The sequence below is a fragment of the Pan paniscus genome, chromosome 14 (assembly GCF_029289425.2).
Source record: "Pan paniscus chromosome 14, NHGRI_mPanPan1-v2.0_pri, whole genome shotgun sequence".
In the NCBI taxonomy this organism is placed as follows: Eukaryota; Metazoa; Chordata; class Mammalia; order Primates; family Hominidae; genus Pan; species Pan paniscus.
In genome coordinates this window covers 18,107,892-18,128,258 of record NC_073263.2, presented here as the reverse complement: position 1 = coordinate 18,128,258, position 20,367 = coordinate 18,107,892, and the positions used below count along the sequence as shown (strand labels likewise).

General features: G+C 38.4%; 1 protein-coding gene across 6 annotated transcripts in view; it reads right to left on the bottom strand.

Annotated features, from left to right (window-relative positions):
- Positions 1-2,359: 2,359 nt before the first annotated feature.
- The window catches only part of LOC129392909 (POTE ankyrin domain family member B3), a 41,982-nt gene continuing 23,974 nt past the window's right edge, over positions 2,360-20,367 (bottom strand). Inside the window, exons 7-12 of one of the 6 annotated variants that reach the window (XM_063595682.1) lie at positions 20,166-20,236; positions 18,714-18,758; positions 17,505-17,671; positions 8,937-9,060; positions 5,354-7,296; positions 2,360-3,750 (exon numbers count right to left, since the gene is read on the bottom strand). In XM_063595682.1, coding sequence (XP_063451752.1) covers positions 7,075-7,296; positions 8,937-9,060; positions 17,505-17,671; positions 18,714-18,758; positions 20,166-20,236 — 629 coding nt within the window. In that variant the 3' untranslated portion in view covers positions 2,360-3,750; positions 5,354-7,074. Of the gene's footprint in view, positions 5,009-5,353; positions 7,297-8,936; positions 9,061-17,504; positions 17,672-18,713; positions 18,759-20,165; positions 20,237-20,367 lie in introns of all 6 variants that reach the window. The other 5 variants (XM_055097214.2, XM_063595683.1, XM_055097215.2 and 2 more) reach the window with 5 other exon arrangements.

Sequence of the window (20,367 nt, the reverse complement as noted above, 5' to 3'; positions counted from 1 at the left end):
AAGATCAGATGGTTTTAGATGTGTGGTGTCATTTCTGAGGCCTCTGTTCTGTTCCATTTGTCTATATATCTGGTTTGGTACCAGTACCATGCTGTTTTGGTTACTGTAGCCTTGTAGAATAGTTTGAAGTCAGGTACTGTGATGCCTCCAGCTTTGTTCTTTTTGCTTAGATTGTCTTGGCTACGCGAGCTCTTTTTTGGCTCCATATGAAATTTAAAGTAGTGTTTCTAATTGTGGGAAGAAAGTCAATGGTAGCTTGATGGAGATAGCACTGATTCTATAAATTACTTTGGGAGATATGGCATTCAGGCACAGAAATGTCCTTGTGTTAGGCAATACCATTCAGGACATAGGCATAGGCGAAGACTTCATCACTAGAACACCAAAAGCGATGGCAACAAAAGCCAAAATTGACAAATGGGATCTAATTAAACTAAAGAGTGTCTGCACAGCAAAAGAAACTATCATCAGAGTGAACAGGCAACCCTCAGAATGGGAGAAAATTGTTGCAATCTATCCATCTGACAAAGGGCTATTATGCAGAATCTATAAAAACTTAAACAAATTTACAAGAAAAAAACAAACAACCCCATCAAAAAGCGGGCAAAGGATATGAACAGACACTTCCCAAAGGAGACATTTATGCAGCCAATGAACATGTGAAGCAAAGCACTGGTCATTAGAGAAATGGAATTCAAAACCATAATGAGATACAATCTTACGCCACTTGGAATGGCCATCATTAAAAAATCAGGAAACAACAGAAGCTGGAGAGGGTGTGGAGAAATAGGAATGCTTTTACACTGTTGGTGGGAGTATAAATCAGTTCAACCATCGTGGACGACAGTGTGATGATTCCTCAAGGATCTACAACTAGAAATACCATTAGACCCAGCAATCCCATTACAGTGTATATACTCAAAAAAATATAAATCATTCCAATATAAAGACACATGCACACGTATGCTTATTGCGGCAGTGTTCACAACAGGAAAGACTTGGAACCAATCCAAATGCCCACCAATGATAGACTGGATAAAGAAAATGTGGCATATATACACCATGGAATACTATGCAGTCATAAAAAAGGATGAGTTCATATCCTTTGCAGGGACATGGATGAAGCTGGAAACTGTCATTCTCAGCAAACTAACACAAGAACAGAAAACCAAACACCACATGATCTCACTCATAAGTAGGACCTGAACAATGAGAACACATGGACACAGGAAGGGAAACATCACACACAAGGGCCTGTCAGGGTGGGGGGCTAGAAAAGGGATGGCATTAGATCATGGGTTGGTGCATGCAGCAAGCCACCATAGCATGTGTATACGTATGTAACAAACCTGCATGTTCTGCACATGTACCCCAGAACTTAAAGTATAATTTAAAAAAAAGAAATTTGCTTTTAATTAAGCTTTTCAACATAGAACTTGTAAAGAAAATACTTCTGAATCTTTTACTACCACATCATAGCTGGGACAAACTGCTGATATTTTAAAAGTAACACAAATATCAAACAGAAAGAACTAGACTTAGGAACCAAACTCAGGTTTCTGTAGTGAACAGGGCAGAATCTTAACTTTGGGTCACCACCACTACTCCCTCAGTTTGGCCTTGGCTAGCAAAAGATGCAACCACTTATGTAAAAAATAAAAATAAAAAAGTTAAAAAAAATCATTTCTGCTAACTGGAATTTTTCAGCCACATGACATTTAGCCAATTCAGAAGCCTTGTTCCCCACAATTTGGAGCATTCTTTGGATTTGACCAAGTCAGGAAGAGATGGGAGAAAAGTGAAACAATAATAACAAAACCCCAAACATAAACAAACAAAAAGAGTTAAGCAAACAAACAAATGCACAATTCATATGATTACTGAGTGTTCTAATGGTAACGAGAAATTAAAAGCAGCTGGTGAGTAATCTTAAATTTTAGTCATTAAGGAAAAATTTTAAGACAAAACTCTAATTCAGCTACTTACCTGGAAATAAGTCTCAGGCTGGTGCTTGTTCTCTGCCATCTTAGAAGCTGGAAAAAACTTACACTCACCTTCCCTGTCAGAAGCAAGCTGAAACTCAAGAAAGGAGGTGCCTGCTCTCCATCATCATGGAAGCAGGAAAACTTGCCTTGTTGGAAATAAGAAAAACTTCAGAAAAGGAGTTGTATGGCAATCAACCTTAGATATCAACCAAATTTTGGGAGATCAGGGATTCTCTGCAGGGGAGAAGCTCCCTAACCTCAGCACATTATCCTATTGGTTTGGGCAATAAAGATAGCCCAGGTTGGTATCAAGCAATAATGAGATTTATCAAAGGTCAGGACCACCTTTGTAATCTCCTTCTTTTTTTTTTTTTTTTGAGACGGAGTCTCACTGTCTCGCCTGGGCTGCAGTGCAGTGGCACGATCTTGGCTCACTGCAAGCTCCACTTCCCAGGTTCACACCATTCTCCTGCCTCAGCCTCCCAAGTAGCTGGGATTACAGGCACCCGCCACCATGCCCAGCTAATTTTTTGTATTCTTCGTAGAGACGGGGTTTCACCGTGTTAGCCAGGATGGTCTCGATCTCCTGACCTTGTGATCCATCCGTCTCAGCCTCCGAAAGTGCTGGGATTACAGGCGTGAACCACCGCGCCCAGCCCTCTGTCTTTTTTTTTTTTTTTAATCTTTATTGGTATAGTCTGTTTTGTCAGAAACTAGGAGTGCAACACCTGCTTTTTTCTATTTTCCATTTCCTTGAAGTATTTTTCTCCATTCCTTTATTTTGAGCCTATGTAGGGCACTGCATGTGAGATGGGTTTCTTGAAGATGGCATACTCCAATGGGTCTTGGTTCTTTATCCAGCTTGCCCCCTGTGTCTTTCAATTGGAGCATTTAGCCCATTTCCATTTAAGGTTAGTAATGGTATGTGTGGATTTGATCCTGTCGTCATGCTGTCAGCTGGCTTTTTTGCAGACTTATGTATGTGGTTGGTTTTTAGCATCACTTATCTGTGTACTTCAGTGTGTTTTTGTAGTGGCTGGTGGTGGTCTTTTCTTTCAATATTTAGTGCCTCCTTCAGGAGCTCTTGTAAGGTAGGTCTGGTGATAATGAGTTCCCTCAGCATTTGCTTGTCTGAAAAGGATCTTGCTTCTCCTTCACTTATGATGCTTAATTTTGCTGGACATGAAATTCTGGGTTGAAATTTCTTTTCTTTAAGATGTTGAATATCTTTTCTGGCTTGTACAGTTTCAGTTGAGAGGTCTGCTAAGTCTGATGGAATTCCCTTTGCAGGTGATGTTGCCTTTCTCCCTAGCTGCCTTTAACACTTTTTCTTTTATTTTGACCTCAGAGAATCTGATGATTATGTGTCTTGGGGATGATCTTCTCATGGCATATCTTACTGAGGTTCTCTGGATTTCCTGAAGTTGAATGTTGGCCTGTCTGGCTAGGTTGGGGACATTATCATGAATGATATTCTGAAATGTGTTTTCCAAGTTGGTTCCATTCTCCTCATCTCTTTCAGGTACATTAATCAGTCATAGATTTGGTCGTTTATATAATCCCATATTTCTCGGATGTTTTGTTCATTCCCTTTCATTCTTTTTTCCCCCATTCTTGTTTGCCTGTTTTATTTCAGAAAGCCAGTTTTCAAGCTCTGGGATTCTTTCCTCTTCTTGGTCTATTCTGTTGGATGGTCTTGCACATGAGATGGAGCTGGTCTGACCTCAGCCCTCCCTAGTCTGCTTGCCTCTCCCAGGACCCCAGCCTGGCCACACCTGCTTACAGGGCACTCTCAGGTGCCCACACATACTACAATAATTTTCATAATGCAATCACACACAATCACCATGTGACTGCATTATGAAAATTCTTCTAGTGTGATTTACAGCTCTGTCAGGTCAGTTATTTTCTTCTTTATACTCGCTATTTTGTCTGTTAGTTCCTGCAATGTTTTACAATGATTTTTAGCTTCCTTGTATTGGATTACAACATACTTCTTTCACTCAGGGAACTTTGTTCCTACCCATATCCTGAACTCTGCTTGTATCATTTCAGACATCTCAGCCTCAGCCCAGTTCTGAACACTTGCTGGAGAGTTGATGCAGTCATTTGGAGAAAAGAAAGCATGCTGAATTTTTGAGTTTTCAGTGTTCTTGCACAGAGTCTTTTTCTCATCTTTATGGGCTTATCCACCTTCAATCTTTGAGGTTGCTGAACTTTGGACAGGGTATTTTTCCTTTATTATATCTGATGACCTTGAGGATTTGATTGTGGTGTAAGGTGGATTCAGCCAACAGGTTTTGTTTTTGGAGGATTTTAAGGGGCCAACATGCAGCTCCCAATTCTTGGACTGTGTGCTTTAACTCTGGGGAACTTGTATTGGGCCACAACTTTGTTCTCTGGCTCCTCGAGGTTTGGAGTCCACTGCACTGAGGGGACCAAAGTGCGGCAGCTGTGGCAGAATGCTAGCAGATGCAAAAGTCCCTGCCTCCCTGTGGGCATTCACCTAGTGGTAGAGGAAAAACAGCTGGGGTGTGGGCCAGGGGGCCCCTGCTGACTGTGTGTGCTGTTGCACTGGAGGTAGTGCTGGTTTGGGGTGGGTGGCTGGCCAGTGAAGGTGCCTTCTCTGATCCCCCCCAAGCAACAGTGGTCACTCAGGGTATAAGAAGGTCCCTTTTCCTCTGCACAGCATTACCTCAAGGGTGAGATGCTAGCAGGGGTGGGGTTTTTGGTTCTGTGCCCACCATGGCTTCATCTTCAGTGGCAGTTGGTGTGGGTTGGGGTGTGTGCTGCATTCCCATATGCTGTTAGGGCAAGTACAACAAAACCCACCTGTGTAAACACACACAGCAAAGTGATGTAGGAAGTTTCCATATAAAGGGCTGCAGTATGGAGAGGTAATGTGCAGGCTGGTACGTGGCTGTAGAGGTCACCTTGCTGCAGCTCTCCACTGATCAGCCACGGTCCGCTTGTACAGAAGCTATGGTGTGGGCACCCGAAAGTGCCCTCTAAGCAGGTGTGGCCTGGCTGGGGTCCTGGGAGAGGCAAGCAGACTAAGGGGTGCTGAGGTCAGACCAGCCCCATCTCATGTGCAAGACTGCCCAGCAGAGATCAGGTCTCAGAGGAGAACTCTCTCAAAAGTGAATCCTCAGCACAGCACAACTGCTCTACACAAACGCGGCCAGACTTCTTTTTTAAGCAAGTCCCCTTTTTTAGGAAGAGAACTCTTAGACCCGATCTGTGCTGGGCAATCTTGCACATGAGATGGGGCTGGTCTGACCTCAGCACTCCTTAAGTGCTGGGATAAAGTGTCTCATAAGAGCAAGTGGAGCCTAGAGACATAGATGTCCCTGCCCTCCGGGCTCCACATCAGCTGACTTGCGGCTCCACCACTTTCCTTGTCTCCTGGGGGCTCCACCCTAGAGAGGTGTAAGTTAGCAGTTACTTAATGTAATCACCCCAGGATGGAGGGTCTGTGCTGTGGGCCCAAGCCAGGGTTCCTTGTCTGGTGATGAGCAGTAAGGGGTGTGTTGTACCCATGGAAGATGGACTGACTTGTTCCTTGTGTCAACTGCAGCTTGTTGGAGGTGTCAATATGGCACTTAGGGTCTTTGCTCCCTTGATATTCTGAGGGTAGCAAGGGCAGTTCCACTGCAGAGGCAGTGGCAGAGAGGATTTCTGTTGCTCCTGGAAGCTCTGTCCAGGGAGTTGCTGAGTTGCTACTGGCTTGAAAGCTCAAGTGGGGGGCTGGCTGGAGACCCAGGCCAGGAAGACCTGCCCATCAAGGAGATATGGAAATGGGCACCCACATAACAGTCTGGCCACTTTTCTGTGGGGCTGCCGTGGTATGCTGGGGGTCCACTCCAGTCGCCAATTGCCTCGTATTTTCCAGTGGCTGAAGGTATCAGCAGTGAAGCCTGCGAAAAAGCAAAGACGATAGCCTGCCCTTTCCTCTGGGAGCTCTGTACCTCTGAGGTATGAACCTGTTGCCAATCTGAACACACCTGTTGGATGTGACTGGAAGCAAGTTGAGAAGTCTTGCCTAGTCAGGAGGAACAGGAATAGAGACTTGTTTAAAAAAGAAGTCTGGCCACGTTTTTGTAGAGTGGCTATGCTGTGCTGGGGGTTCACTTCAGCCCCTGGTCTCCTCAGACACTCTGAAACTCTAAGACTGAACTGGCTGAGTCATCCAAACAGCAAAGATGACAGTCTGGTCCTCCCCCTGGGAGCGCTGACTCAGGGAGGCCTGAAACCTCTGTCAGCCAGAGAACAGCAGTGAAGGTGGCTGGAGACCCTGGTTGAAAGGCTCCACCCAGTGATTAGAAATGTGGTTCGGGACTGGCTTAAACAAGAGTCTGGCCACGTTTTCGCAGGGTGGCTGTTCTGTGCTGAGGTACCACTTCCACCCCTGGTCAGCTTGGGCTCTCCAAAGCCCACAGGCCAGAAGGGTTAGTTGCCCAAACAACAAAGGTCATGGCCCACCCCTCTCTCTGGGAACTCTGTCCCAGGTAGGTTTCAAATCTCCATTGGCCAGGGAACACTGGTGGGTGTAGCTGGAGGCCTCAGGTGGGAGATCCTGTCCAGTGACGAGGAACAGGATCAGGGGCCTGCTTACAGAAGCATTCTGGCCATGATTTGGTAAAGCAGCTGTGCTATGCCACAGGATCTCTTCTGCCCCTGGTGAGTTTGTACTCTCCAAAGCCCACACGCTGGAATGACTAAGTTGCCCAAACAGGAAAGATGGTGGCCTGCCTCATCTTTTCTCTCAGAATTTATCCTGTGTGATGGAGCTTAATTTTTAGGTTGTTAATTTTACTGTGAGCATTAGAGTTGTTCAGAATCTCACTGTTATCTTTTAGGTGAGATATATGAGAATTCATTTTCTCCTGTAAATAAACCTGTTGATGTTTGTTCTCTGGAAAGAAGTCCCTTTCAGCTATCTGACTTTGATCACAATCATGTAGAGCAGTCGTCAGTCTACAATGACATGATTGAATTTCCATTTCCAGTGTTTCCTAGCTGTGTCTTACGTTCTCCAGTTCAGAACTGAGCATTCTCAGTTGTCAAAATCCTAAGCTGTCCACTGTACTTAAATACTGGTTTTCGTTAATGCTTCTTCATTCAATTGTATAGCCTTTAGAAGTTTATCACTCTTTTCTTTTACACTTTCAATTTCCTCCAAAATTTTATTTTCCCTTAGCTGGTTCTGATGTTTTGTTTCATCTAGTTCCAGTCTTAGCATGGCAATTTCTTCCCGCAACATGCCGTTTTCACGCAAGAGATCTTCTTCTTTCTTATGACTAAGAGAAAGCTAAGTAAACAAAGGGAACTTTTACTTAGCACTCAATAGAATGACATATCATGATTTCTTCTCAAATTAAAGAATGACATTTATATTTGTATAATGAAATAATTCCCACAGTGGATATTTAACTGGAAAAAAGTTGGACAAAACTTCAAATCTAAAAGAGTGTAAATTCCAAAAAGTTGAAATATTTATCTAAAGACCATGAAAAATAAATCACTAGAGGATTTTTAAGAATTTCAGAATTGGAAAAGCCTTTCTCTGAATTACAAAAAACCCAGAGGCATAAAATAGAAGATTAATACATTTGGCTACATTTTTAAAATTGGGTTTACACTCTGATATCTAACCTACAAACCACACCATCATAAGAGCCTTAGCTATGCATATATTAGGACAGAAGCAATTCCTCAAAGTTCTTTAAGTTCCTTTTTCTGAGGAATGTTTTATCAATATACTGCTTTTCTAATATTTTTACAGTCAGTTATAAGAATTACATTTATTCATAACTGTTAAATCTAAGCATTGTACCCTTCTACAATGTACACACCGGCATCTAAGCATTGCACTTCTATATACAACACTCAACTCATTTAAGATCACGATTCTTAAAAGGAGAGGTCAAAAAATATATGCAGCCAGGACCAGTGGCTCACACCTGTAATCCCAGCACTTCAGGAGGCTGAGGCAGGAGAATCGTGTGAACCTGGGAGGCAGAGGTTGCAGTGAACTGAGTTTGTGCCATTGCACTCCAGCGTGGGTGACAGTGCAAGACTCCATCTAGAATACACACACACACACACACACACACACACACGTATATATGCAACGTGCAAGATTTTTGCCAGGTCTTCTGATGCTACTGCTAGTGATCCTCCACAAAATCAGTTGCTTCTGTGGTGTAAATATATAAATACAAAAGAAGCCTTTTATTTCAAAATACAAATGGTAAATAAGATATAACTTACAAGGCTTTTCTTAGAAATCATGAGATTATTTGCCATTGCAATAACTTTTCTTTCCTCTTCATAATGTTTGAAACATTATAGTAGTAAGTGTGAAATACAGGAAACATACTGAACTATTCATCTGGGAAGAAAATACTTATCAATAAATTATCACTAAATGTGTATCATGGCATGTCATTGTTTTCAAAGCTCTTTGCATTGAAATGAGAAACTACTCGGAGCAAACTGTTCCTCTCCTCAAAAGCAAGGATAATGACATCCACAATGTGGCCTCTGACCCAGCTGTACATTTCCTACTTTCCTATTAGTGAAAATAACAAACTGACTTCTCTATTAATATTTTAAAAAGAACTAATGTCCCAAAACTAGCAAATCTGTTGTTAGTAGCAAAACTTATTTTTGATATTGGAAAGATAATCAATTCTTATGAAAAATATCAAATGCTTTTCCTTTGGATTGAGGCCATTGTGAAGGTCACTACTCGACTGTTGCAGGCAAATGCAGTTGAATTAAGAACATGGCTTTATCCTATGTGTACATATATAGATATATGACCAAGGATATACAGGGTGTGTATGTGTATATATATGATTTAAAAATCCTTTATACCTTCCAAAATAAAGCTTTTTAAAAATATACACACATAAGAAAACATTTGATAATGACTAAAGAAAATACCTCAGAATTCATTTCCTTTTCAGCCACTTCTATCTGCTTTTGTTTATTAGTCAGAATCTCATCTTGTGATATTCCAGTGTTCTGTTCTTCAGAAAGTTGTTTCTGGGTACCATTTTGTTCGTCACTAGAAGAAATTTTAATTTTCATGAAATACTGGAGGTGTCCCTAAAATGATCTACAGGGCAAGATGGCACCATCAGATGTCATTCACACAATGTATATCTGCACATTAATCCAAGACAAGGCAAAGGGGTCTCACATCTGTTAACCCTGCTCTCCCAGTCATGTTGGCACCAGGGACTAGTTTTGTGGAAGATAATTTTTCCATGGACCTGAGGTGGGGGATGGTTCCAGGATGATTCAAGCACATTACATACATTGTGCACTTCATTTCTATTATTACTAATATATAATGAAATAATTATATAACTCACCATCATGTAGAATCAGTGGGAGCCCTCGGCTCATTTTCCTGCAACTAGATGGTCTCATCTAGGGGTGACAGGAGATGGTGACAGATCATAAAGCATTAGATTCTCATAAGGAGTGAACAACCTAGATCCCATGCATGAGCAGCTTGCAATAGGGTTCAAGTCATGCTCTTATGACAATCTAATGTCACCGCTGATCTGACATGAGGAGCAGCTCAGGTGGTAATGTGACAGAGAGTGGCTGTAAACAGATGAAGCTTCACTTGCTCACCTACCACTAACCTCTTGCTGTGTGGCCCAGGTCCTAACAGGCCAGGGACTGGTACTGGTCTGTGGCCTGGGGATTGGAAACCCCTGTGTTAGCCCAAACCTTTTATGTTTATTTTTTTGGAAACAGTTTCCACTTATATTCTTGATTCCTCTGTAATTTATAGACAACTTAGAAATTCCCTTTGGAACAAGACAGGGTCTAATATTGTGTTTTTAACATAGAACTTTGAATTAATTTTATCTGTGTATGAGAGAGAGATGTGAAATAAACTGATCATTAATCGCTTTCAATTTTACTTTTATTTCATGCATATTAAGAAGAAAACTGGGAAGCCCTAGGCAGAGCAATTGGGCAAGAGAAATAAAGGGCATCCAAATTGGAAAAGAGAAAGTCAAACTCTCTCTTCACCAATGATATGATCTTATGCCTAGAAAACCCTACAGACTCCTACAAAACACTCCTAGATTTGATAAATGAATTTAGTAAAGTCTCAGAGGTTACAAAATATACAAATACCAATGAACAGTACCACTATACACCAACTACAACCAAGCTGAGAGTCATATCAAGAATCCAATCCTTTTTACAATGGCTGCAAAATAGTAAAATACCTAGGAATATACTTAATGAAGGAGGTGAGTGATCTATCAAAGGATAACTGGAAAATGCCACTGAAGAAAATCACAGATGATACAAATAAATGAACATACATTCTATGTTCCTGGACTGAAAGCATTGATATTGTGAAAATGCCATAGTGCCCAAAGTAGTCTACAGAGTCAATACAGTTTCTACCAAAGTACCAATGTCATTCTTCACAGAGTTATTTTAAAAAGCTGTCATTCATGTAGAACCACAAAAGAGCCTGAATAGCAACAGACATACCAAGCAAAAGGAACAAACATGTTGGCATCACATTACCTGACTTCAAATGATACTCTAAGGCCACAGTAACAAACATCATGGTACTGGTATAAAAGTAGATACACAGATCAATGGAACAGAATAGACAACTCAGAAGAAAGGCCACTTACAACCAAATGATCTCTGAGAAAGGATACAAAAACATACACTGGAGAAAGTACACGTTATTCAACAAATGGTGCTGGGAAAAAAAGATAGTCACATATAGAAGAATGAAATTGGATCTCTATCTCTCACCATGTAAAAAAATTAATTCAAGATAATGGCCTAAACCTAAGACCTGAAGACATTAGCCTAGGCAAATAATTTATGATGAGGACCCTGAAAGCAAAAGCAACAAAAATAAAAATAAATAACTAAATAAATAAATAAAGACCTAATTAAACTAAAAAGCTTCAGCACAGCAAAAGAAATAATCATCAAAGTGAGCCAACAACCTACACAATGGGGAAAATATGGGCAAATTATGAATCTAACAAAGGATTAATGTCCATAACCTACCAGAAACTCAAACAAATCAGCAGGAAAAATACAAATAATTCCATTAAAAAGTGGGCACATGACATGAATAGACATTTCTCAAAAGAAGATGTACAAATGGTGAACAAGAATATAAAAACATGCTAAATATTACTAATCATCAGGGAAATGTACAATAAAACAACAGTGAGATATCACCTCACTTCAGCCAGAATGGTCACTACTAAAATAAAAAAAACAGCAGATGTTGGTGTGGATGTGGTGAAAAAAGAAGAGTTATACACTGCTGATGGGGATACAAATTAGTACAAATCTATGGAAAACATTCTGGAGAGTTCTGTTAAAGTAGATCTTACCATTCTATCCAGCATTCTCATTTCTGGATACCTACCCAAAATAAAAGAAATCATACTCTCAAAAAGACACCTATATACGTATGTTTACTGCAGCACAATTCACATATGCAAAGATATGTTATCAGCCAGTGTCCATCAACTGATGAGTGGAATAAAGAAAATTATATATATATATATATATATATATATATATACACACACCTGAGACTGGGTAATTCATAAAGGAAACAGGCTTAATTGATTCACAGTTACACATGGCTGGGAAGGCCTCAGGAAACTTACAATCATGGCAAAAGGTAAAGGGGAAGCAGGCAACTTCTTCAAAAGGTGGCAGGAGAGAGAGAAGTGAAAGGGAAAGAGCCCATTATAGAATTATCTGCTCTTGTGAGAACTCACTATCAAGAGAACAGCATGGAGGAAACCAACCCCATGATCCAATACCTCCCAGCTGGTCTTTCTCTCAACACCTGGGAATTACAATTTGACATGAGATTTGGGTGGAAACACAAAGCCAAACTATTGGGGGGGGTGTGTATCCTTACTTTTAAAATATCAAAATGTCATTATTTATATTTCAAAAGTAGCAATTTTTATTAGTAATGATTTTGTTTGAAAATAAAATGACCTTGTAAATTTTCTTCAATTTTAGCCTAGTATTTAGTCAAAATATAAAAAGCTGAATTTGCCAGCAGAAAACTGTAATTACTTTTAAATGAGGTAAAGATATATAAGAATATCACTGTTATTGTACTGAGAAGAAAGTGAACAAGAAAAGGAATTTAAAAAGAGGGTATCACTACCATATACATACATGAACTGACAAAGAGACTAAAATCTCCTACTGGAGATTATGTTAGGACTTGAGCAAAAGCTTCTAAAAATACCAAAAACAGAAAGAAAATAATTAATTTTAAGGAATAAATTATACAGAGAAATATGTATTTTTAAAAAAAAGAAAACAGATCTTCCTGAGGGCTATTATTAACCAATTCATCTTGACCAAAATTTTCAAATGAAGTCTACAATTCTGGAATATAAAATACTTTCATTTTGAACATAGTTAATTGAAGGCAACTTTTATACAGAAAATTTTTGGTTAAAGTTGACTCTAACTTAGGAAAGAAATGACTTGTACCAATGGTAACAACAAGCCACCCAAAAGCCAGTTTGAAATGTAGTCAATCAATCAATGACCACTGCTCTTGCTCACCAACCAATATCAATGTGAGCAGCTTGCTTCTGAAATACAGCCACGCAGCAGCACCTGCTCCATCAGAATAGACAGTGCCTGACCAGTATTCCTCTTACTATAGGAAGCAAAAAATTCCAACTCTGTATCTTTATTTCAAATACCAAAGGTTCATAATCCCTTGAAAAGAATTTGTAAGTCCATTAAATGTGCCACCCTAATTTTTTTTTAAATAAAATACTAGTGGCCAGGCGCAGTGGCTCATGCCTGTAATCCCAGCACTTTGAAAGGCCGAAGTGGGTGGATCACCTGAGGTACAGAGTTTGAGACCAGCCTGACCAACAGGGTGAAACCCCATCTCTATTAAAAATACAAATATTAGCCAGGCGTGGTGGCATGCCCCCGTAATCCCAGCTCCTTGGGAGGCTGAGGGAGGAGAAATGCATGAACCAGAAAGCGAAGGTTGCAGTGAACTGAGATCATACCACTGAACTCCAGCCTGGGGGATACAGCGAGACTCCATCTCAAAATAAAATAAAATACCAGTAAAGTTTGCAATTCCTCTGACTCAGTTTACCATAATTACAATTATGATTACTAGTAAAAGAATAAATAGTGAATAACCACAATATTGGGCTTTTCTCTCTAAATAAAAAAATAATATAAAGAATGTAGCTTATTATAAAGAGCCAAAACCATTTTTAAAATGCATGTAATTACCAGGTAAAACTGTTAGAATGAACCATGTCAAACATTTTTAAAGTGAGAATTAATCAAACAATATATCCAGGATAAACTCCATTCACTCATTTAATAAGTATTTATTAGGTAGCTTCATCCAATATGCTAGGCCTTTTTCTAGGCAGTGAGGATATGGTAGTGAAAAAATAAAAACCCTATTCATGAGAGTGAGAAAAACACACAATAACAACAGACAGATAAGGCAAAATATACAGTATGTTAGAGGAGAAAAACTAAAGTAGGAAAATGAAATGTTTATGTGTTTGGTGGGGAGGGTGGTGGGAAAGTTGGGGTGGTCAGAAAAGTCCCTGCTGAGAAAGGGGATTTTTTTTTCTAATACAAAAAACCTTTTATTTGTATATCAAAGACTCTAAGAAATGATGACATAAGGTTAACAGCGTTGATGTCAAGATACAAATGGGTTTGAAGTTAGAGATGTTAAATCACTTGGTTTCACTGAACCTTCCCTTCATTACGTTAGAGAGCATCCCTGGTAGGCACCCAATTGAACCTCAAGCATGACGCGTCTAGGTAGCACGCTGTTCTTCCTCAGAAAGTGGTTGTTCCTTAATGTCTTTCTTTTTACCCTTTTTCCTCTTCTTCTTAGAAAGGGGGTTTTAAATAAAGAACTGAAGGAATGGAAAGAGAAAGCTAGGAGGATAACTGGGGAAAAAGCACTCCAGACACAGGGAACTGCGAATCACAGAGGTGTGCCTGGCGTCTTTAAGAACTAGGGGTAGATAAGGGACGGCAAGAATTCAGTTTGGCTGAAGCAGAGCAAGGGAGATAATGAGGAGGAACTTTGACACATACTCTGAGTGAAATGGGAGATAATCAGAAGGGCTGGGGCAGAGGAATGACACAATTTGACTTATGTTTTAAATACATCCACTGAGTTAAGAATTGATGAAAAGGGAAGTTTTTAAAAAACAGGACTATCAATTCCCAGTCTATGACACTCATCTAGACTGCAGATGAGGGTGGCTCAGATGTACAAGTTATGACTGGCTTCTGGACATATTCTTCAGGTAGACCTGACAAGATTTACTGAGAGATTAGATGTGAGGTGTCAGAGAGAGAGAGAGATGAGTCAAGAATGACACCGAGATATTTGGCAGAGCAACTGGAAGAGTTGCCCTTAACCAAAAATAGGAAAGACTACATGAGGTGCAGATTTCAGGAAGGACATCAGTAGCCCAATTTTGGATCTGACAAGTGTGTGATACCCAATAACTAACCAAATAGAGACGTCAAGTAGGCAGGCTGATATAGAAATCTGGAATTAAGGAGAAAGATCTGAGCTGGAGACATACATTCAGAAATCACTAGCATATACACAGTAGAAAAAGTCATGAGGGGCTGGGTGCAGTGGCTTACACCTGTAATCCCAACAGTTTGTGAGATCAAGGCAGACAGATCCCCTGAGGTCAGGAGTTTGAGACCAGGGTGGCCAACATGGGGAAATGCTGTGTCTACTAAAAATACAAAAATCAGCTGGGCATGGTGGCATGCACCTGTAATGCCAGCTACTCAGGAGGCCGAAGCAGGAGAATCGCTTGAACCCAGGAGGCAGAGGTTGTAGTGAGCCGAGATCACACCACTGAACTCCAGCCTGGGAGACAGAGTGAAACTCTGTCTCCAAAAAAGAAAAAGAAAAAGTCACGAGAAAGAAGACTGAGGAGTGAGCCCTGGGAAACAACAACGTCCAAAAGGAGAAAGATGAGGAGGAGCAAGCAAAACAGACCATGATGAATGGACTAGAAAGGCAGGAGGAAAAGCCTGAGGGAGTGAGGTCCTGAAAGCCAAGTGAAGATGCCATTAGGGAGGAGATGCCCTCCATTGGCTCAAATATTGCTGACAGATTAAATAAAATGAGGTGGAAGAAAAGTGCCTAGATTTATTACAGAAAAAAATTAGTGATAATCTTGAGGAAAAACAATGTTGGAGGACTGCTGAAATTGAAGACTTACTGGCATGAGATCAAGAGTGAATGAAAAGAAAATTTGAGTTTGTGAGTGTAGACAGTTCTTTTAAGGACATCATACTTAGGAGTCATGGCTGAGAATGTTGTAATTTTCTTCCACAGTCATGGAAAAGTAATAGACAAATAGTTTCAAATTTTACATAACAGGTGTAGTTTTCAAATTTTATATAACAATTATATATTTTAAAGCTTATAAAAATTATACACATGTGGCATTAAAAATGCCAGACCAAGGTGTTAAATTCTTAAAACTATAGAACTAAAAGTTGCCTTGACCATTTCTAGATTACATAAGCTAATTATCATTTTGTTCATGCTTATACATAAAGACCAAGAAAAACTAAAAGCTTCAAGGAGAGTATTTCTTGCTTGATAAAAATCAGCCAATTCTAGGACAGTTGATACTCATCGAATATACAAAGTAATTGATCACCGTAAAATACTGAGTTCTATTAACAGGAATAAAGTGGCAGAAATGCAGAAAATAATCTTATTTTACAAATGAAATTTTTAAAATTATATGAAGTCACTGTGGAAAAATATGGTGAGGTGAATACTGAAATATATCCTTTTCTCAAAGGAAAGATAATGTCACACATGCAGGGCACTTTTACAAATAAGTGTTACTGCATTAGCAGCACCTTCCTTTTAGCACACGGGTCAGCAAATTAGCACCTGTGGGCCAAATCCAGCCCACTGCCTGTTTTTGTAAGTAAAGAATCTTGGAACACAGCCATGCTTATTCACTTTACAGTCCATAGAGTCAATTAGCTGGGTGTGATGTTGCACACTTGGGGTCCCAGCTAATAGAGAGGCTGAGGTGGGAGGATCACTAGAGCCCAGAAAGTCAAGGCTGCAGTGAGCTGTGATCACAAAATTGCACTCCAGCCTGGGCAACAGAGACCCTGTCTCAAAAAAATATATATATATATAGTCCACAAAGCCTAAAATATTTACTAACTGGCTCTTTGCAGAAAAAGCTGGCCAGCTCCTGGTTTAGCAGATGAAAGATACTTTGATATATTTTAATAAAAGTTTTACTCAATATACTCAAATGTTTATATTAAATATAGATCCCCATGTACAATCCCTTGGCAATATTCAGATTGAAGGTCCAATATTTTGGCACTCAGGCACTGACAACAAAAATTTAATAACTAGCAATCTCGTTGCTAACAAGGTACAGTGTCAATGTAGCATGTAGCTTCCATTTGCAACACAGCAGATATTACAAGAATTCTAACAAAATTATCTTAAGATATGTTACCAAGCTAAATGCTTTAAATACATTTTAATTGTGAAATAATCAGTATACTCTAGATCTAACCTCATTTGTAAAAAATGTTTGCATACTGTATTATTTTCTGGGTATGAAAATTGAGCTATTTCCTATCGGTAAGGATTTACTTTTGATAATGATAAATTCCTATTGATAAGGATCCATCTTTTTGATATAATAATGCTGTAAGAAATGTCCTTATACATAAGTACATATGTGACAAATCTATACAAATATCCTTAACATACCTATATATGCTTACTATGTTATATATGTGTGTGTGCAAATATGCTACTAAATTAATGTTCAAAATATATTTACCAACAGTGTATGAAATGTCTTTTTCAATGAGACCATTTCCTTTGCAGCAACACACATGGAGCTGGAGGCCATTATCCTAAGCAAACTAATGCAGGAACAGAAAATCAAATGCCACATATTCTTACTCATTTGTGGGAACTAAACAATGAAAACTTATGGACACAAAGAGGAGAATAACAGACACCAGGGTCTACTTGAGGGTGGAGTGTGGCAGGAGGGAGATGACCAAAAAACTACCTCTCGAGTATTTTGCTTATTATGTGGCTGATGAAATAATCTGTAGTCCAAACCTCCATCACACAGTTTACCTATATAATAAACCTGCACATGAACTTCTGAAGCTAAAATAAAAGTTCATTAAAAAGAAAAGAAAATGCCTTTTCCCTCACATTTGCCAATACTGGTTATTTTTCAAATAAATTAATGACTGGAAAAAACGGTAACTCATTGTTTACTGATTTTCATTTTTCTGATTAACGGGCAAGGCTGAATATTCTAGTAAAAGTATAAAATTTGTTCATTATGAAAGCCCAAATTAGGATTAGTTTGACAGCATATAGTTATCTCCTATTAAATGTTGCCATAGGCTTACCTGTGATACTCTTCATTCTCAGTGTCAGGAAATTGCTGATTTTCAGGTTTTCTGCTCTTCCTTTGTGGAAGTAATCCATCATCACCATTGCCAGCACTGGCACCATTAGTCAGGTTTTCTGGTAATCCCACAGGATTACTTCCATGCTTCTTTATTTCTTCTTCAACCTTGAGTGGAAGTTTGATATTAAGGATGGTTATCACTTTATTGAATAAAAATAACCTTTTTAATTGATTTTATCAATTTACTCAGTTTGCCATTATTTTAGTCATTAAAAATATCTCACACTTAAATTTGATCATATATACAGAACTATTACCGTATAATTTTAAGATGTAATTATCATGTCATTAGTATATCATTGAAATTTTTGTAAAGTTTGCTTGATTGCTGTTTGACTGAATAAAACAGAATTTTCCAAAATTCAAAAAGGGCCCTCCTTCATTTTGTGCTTTTATTCCCAAAAACTCTTCAAAATCTTATATATGAATTTACCCCATTTGACTCATGGGAACACAAAAATAAAACGACATAGACACAAAATGTGTCTTCTGTCTTTACCACCTAGATTTTACATTAAACACTCAGATGTAGAGGATGAGACACTGGGGGGCTTCAGGAATAGAAAGGAAGATGGCCCTTTTCTGCACTAAGATATTCTCCTCCCCCGCTGCCTTTGATCGTTCTTTTTTCATTTGGTTCCTGGATATCAAAAACATGATGGTGCTCACTGAAACATGAAAACCAAAGTCTGCCACAACACAAGGAGCAGAGTGAAACTGCTGAGGTGCAAGCGTGGAATTCCAGAAAATTAGATGCTCCCCAAATTTCACATTCAATAACTATACAATTTTCCAGCTGGAAATTAGAAAGAATAAGTAATTATCTTATTTAGCCACATTATCTAGTGATAATCAGACTAAAACCAAGAAAGATAAAATGATTGGTCCAAATCTCCTGAAGTGGCATTATCTAGCATTTTATGGCACCATTCAGGATTGTTCCATAATAATGAAAGAATCTCTCTAGGGTTTGTATCTCTTGAAAACTCAATGTACAGAATTCTTTCTGAGTTAAATATTAAATTTTTCACTGGTGATTTATGCTACTTACATGATAGGATCATGTATGCCTACACTTACTACACTTTGTTAAACAGCATAACATAAAAATCTAATTCCACAGAAACATTTGAACATAAAGGTATACCTCTCTATCACAGTCCTTATTTATTTCTGGTTCTTGAGACATTTTCTGCAGATGCAAAAATAGAAGGTTAATTTGCTTGTTGTATTTCCGTGTATGTCTCCTCTTTTGGAATGCATGTTAAAATAATTTTATTCTTAAGTAATCAAGTATGGACATGAAAAATTAGAAAATAAAATAAAATTTAACTGTTAAAATAATTAAATAAATAAATAATTAAAATTAAGAATTAACTTTTTAATCTATGTTTAGCTACTGCCACATCATTGGCTTCTGACTAACATGTGAAAAATAATTCACCTTAGACAAAGGGAGAATAAAAACATGAACCAGCAAACTTAACTTTGTTACCATTTGTTTGGACTAAACTTAATTTGTTATGTGTTAAATCTACCAAAAATGAATTAGCAGATGATTTGTAGTGTTCCAAGGGCTTCCTCACTTGAAAAGAGTATATCTCATGAAACCCTAACTAGTGAGCCCCTATAGTGCACTGAAGTGCTTTTTTAAAAGATTCCTAATTGGATTGTAGGCACGCTTTAAATTATTAGGAGCGGAAATCAACACCAAACAGGAAGAAATGCAAATTCTTAAATTGTAATTGAAATTATATGCTGTAATATGATAGTGTTATGTATCTAGATGATCTGCTTAAGTCCAGTTCTAATATATTCTAAGGTGTACTAATTACAGTGGATAAAAATTTTTTAATAATCTGTACTGATTTTCTGCAACTAAAATAAGGTAGAAGGTTATTGTGTTTGTGCACTAACACCAAATGTCCCATTCTGCAAGATATGATTCTTGTAATAGGCAGTTGGGTTGCTTTTATGACCTGGTTCCCTCCCTGAACAGAAATGCTGAGGTCAGTGAGAGACCACAAGGCAGAATATGTCTTTAACCTTGGTTTCAGTGACTGACAATATAAAACTGCAGATTTTCAATCACTGGCCGTGATTATTCTTTAACCATGAATCCAGCTCAGGGACCTTCAGTGTTACATTGTTCACAGTTCTATTGCTTAATAATATAATCCAATAATTGATGTTACTTTCTTTATCATGTTAGGGTGTTGTAAAAAAAAAGAACAAACAAAGGTCTGGAATATGTTTTTGCCTCTATTCCAAAAGGAAAGATTAGCTATAAGCTAATCAAAAAGGCAGATAAGAATATTTTAAATAAGAATACTGTAAAATAAGAGTATTTTAAATTTTGTAGTGGTTATGTTTTTAAGCTAAATATCAAATGTTAAATTAGAATTTATTGATTCTTCTGTTAATGAGATTGCTGAATTTATTAAAATAAATTTTAAGAATATATTAAAAAATTCTTAAAAAAAGAATCTATTGATTCTTAAAACCTAGTCTGAAAGGTAATTTCCCTTGGACTATCTAATATTATTAAAGCAAAGAAAACAACATTAAATCAAAAATTTAAATTTAAAATTTTCCATGCCTCTGGCTGGCTATTTTCACTGACTTTAAGCCTTTGTGACTCTTCCTCTGATGTCAGCTTTAAGTCTTGTTCTGTTGAGAAATCCATATATTCAGTTAAGATGAACCACTTAGAACAGTTAAAAACTATTGCCTTTATAAAAATAGATTGAAGACAACATTTTATTTTATTTCATAAATTGAGTGTTTAGTCTTTCATGAAA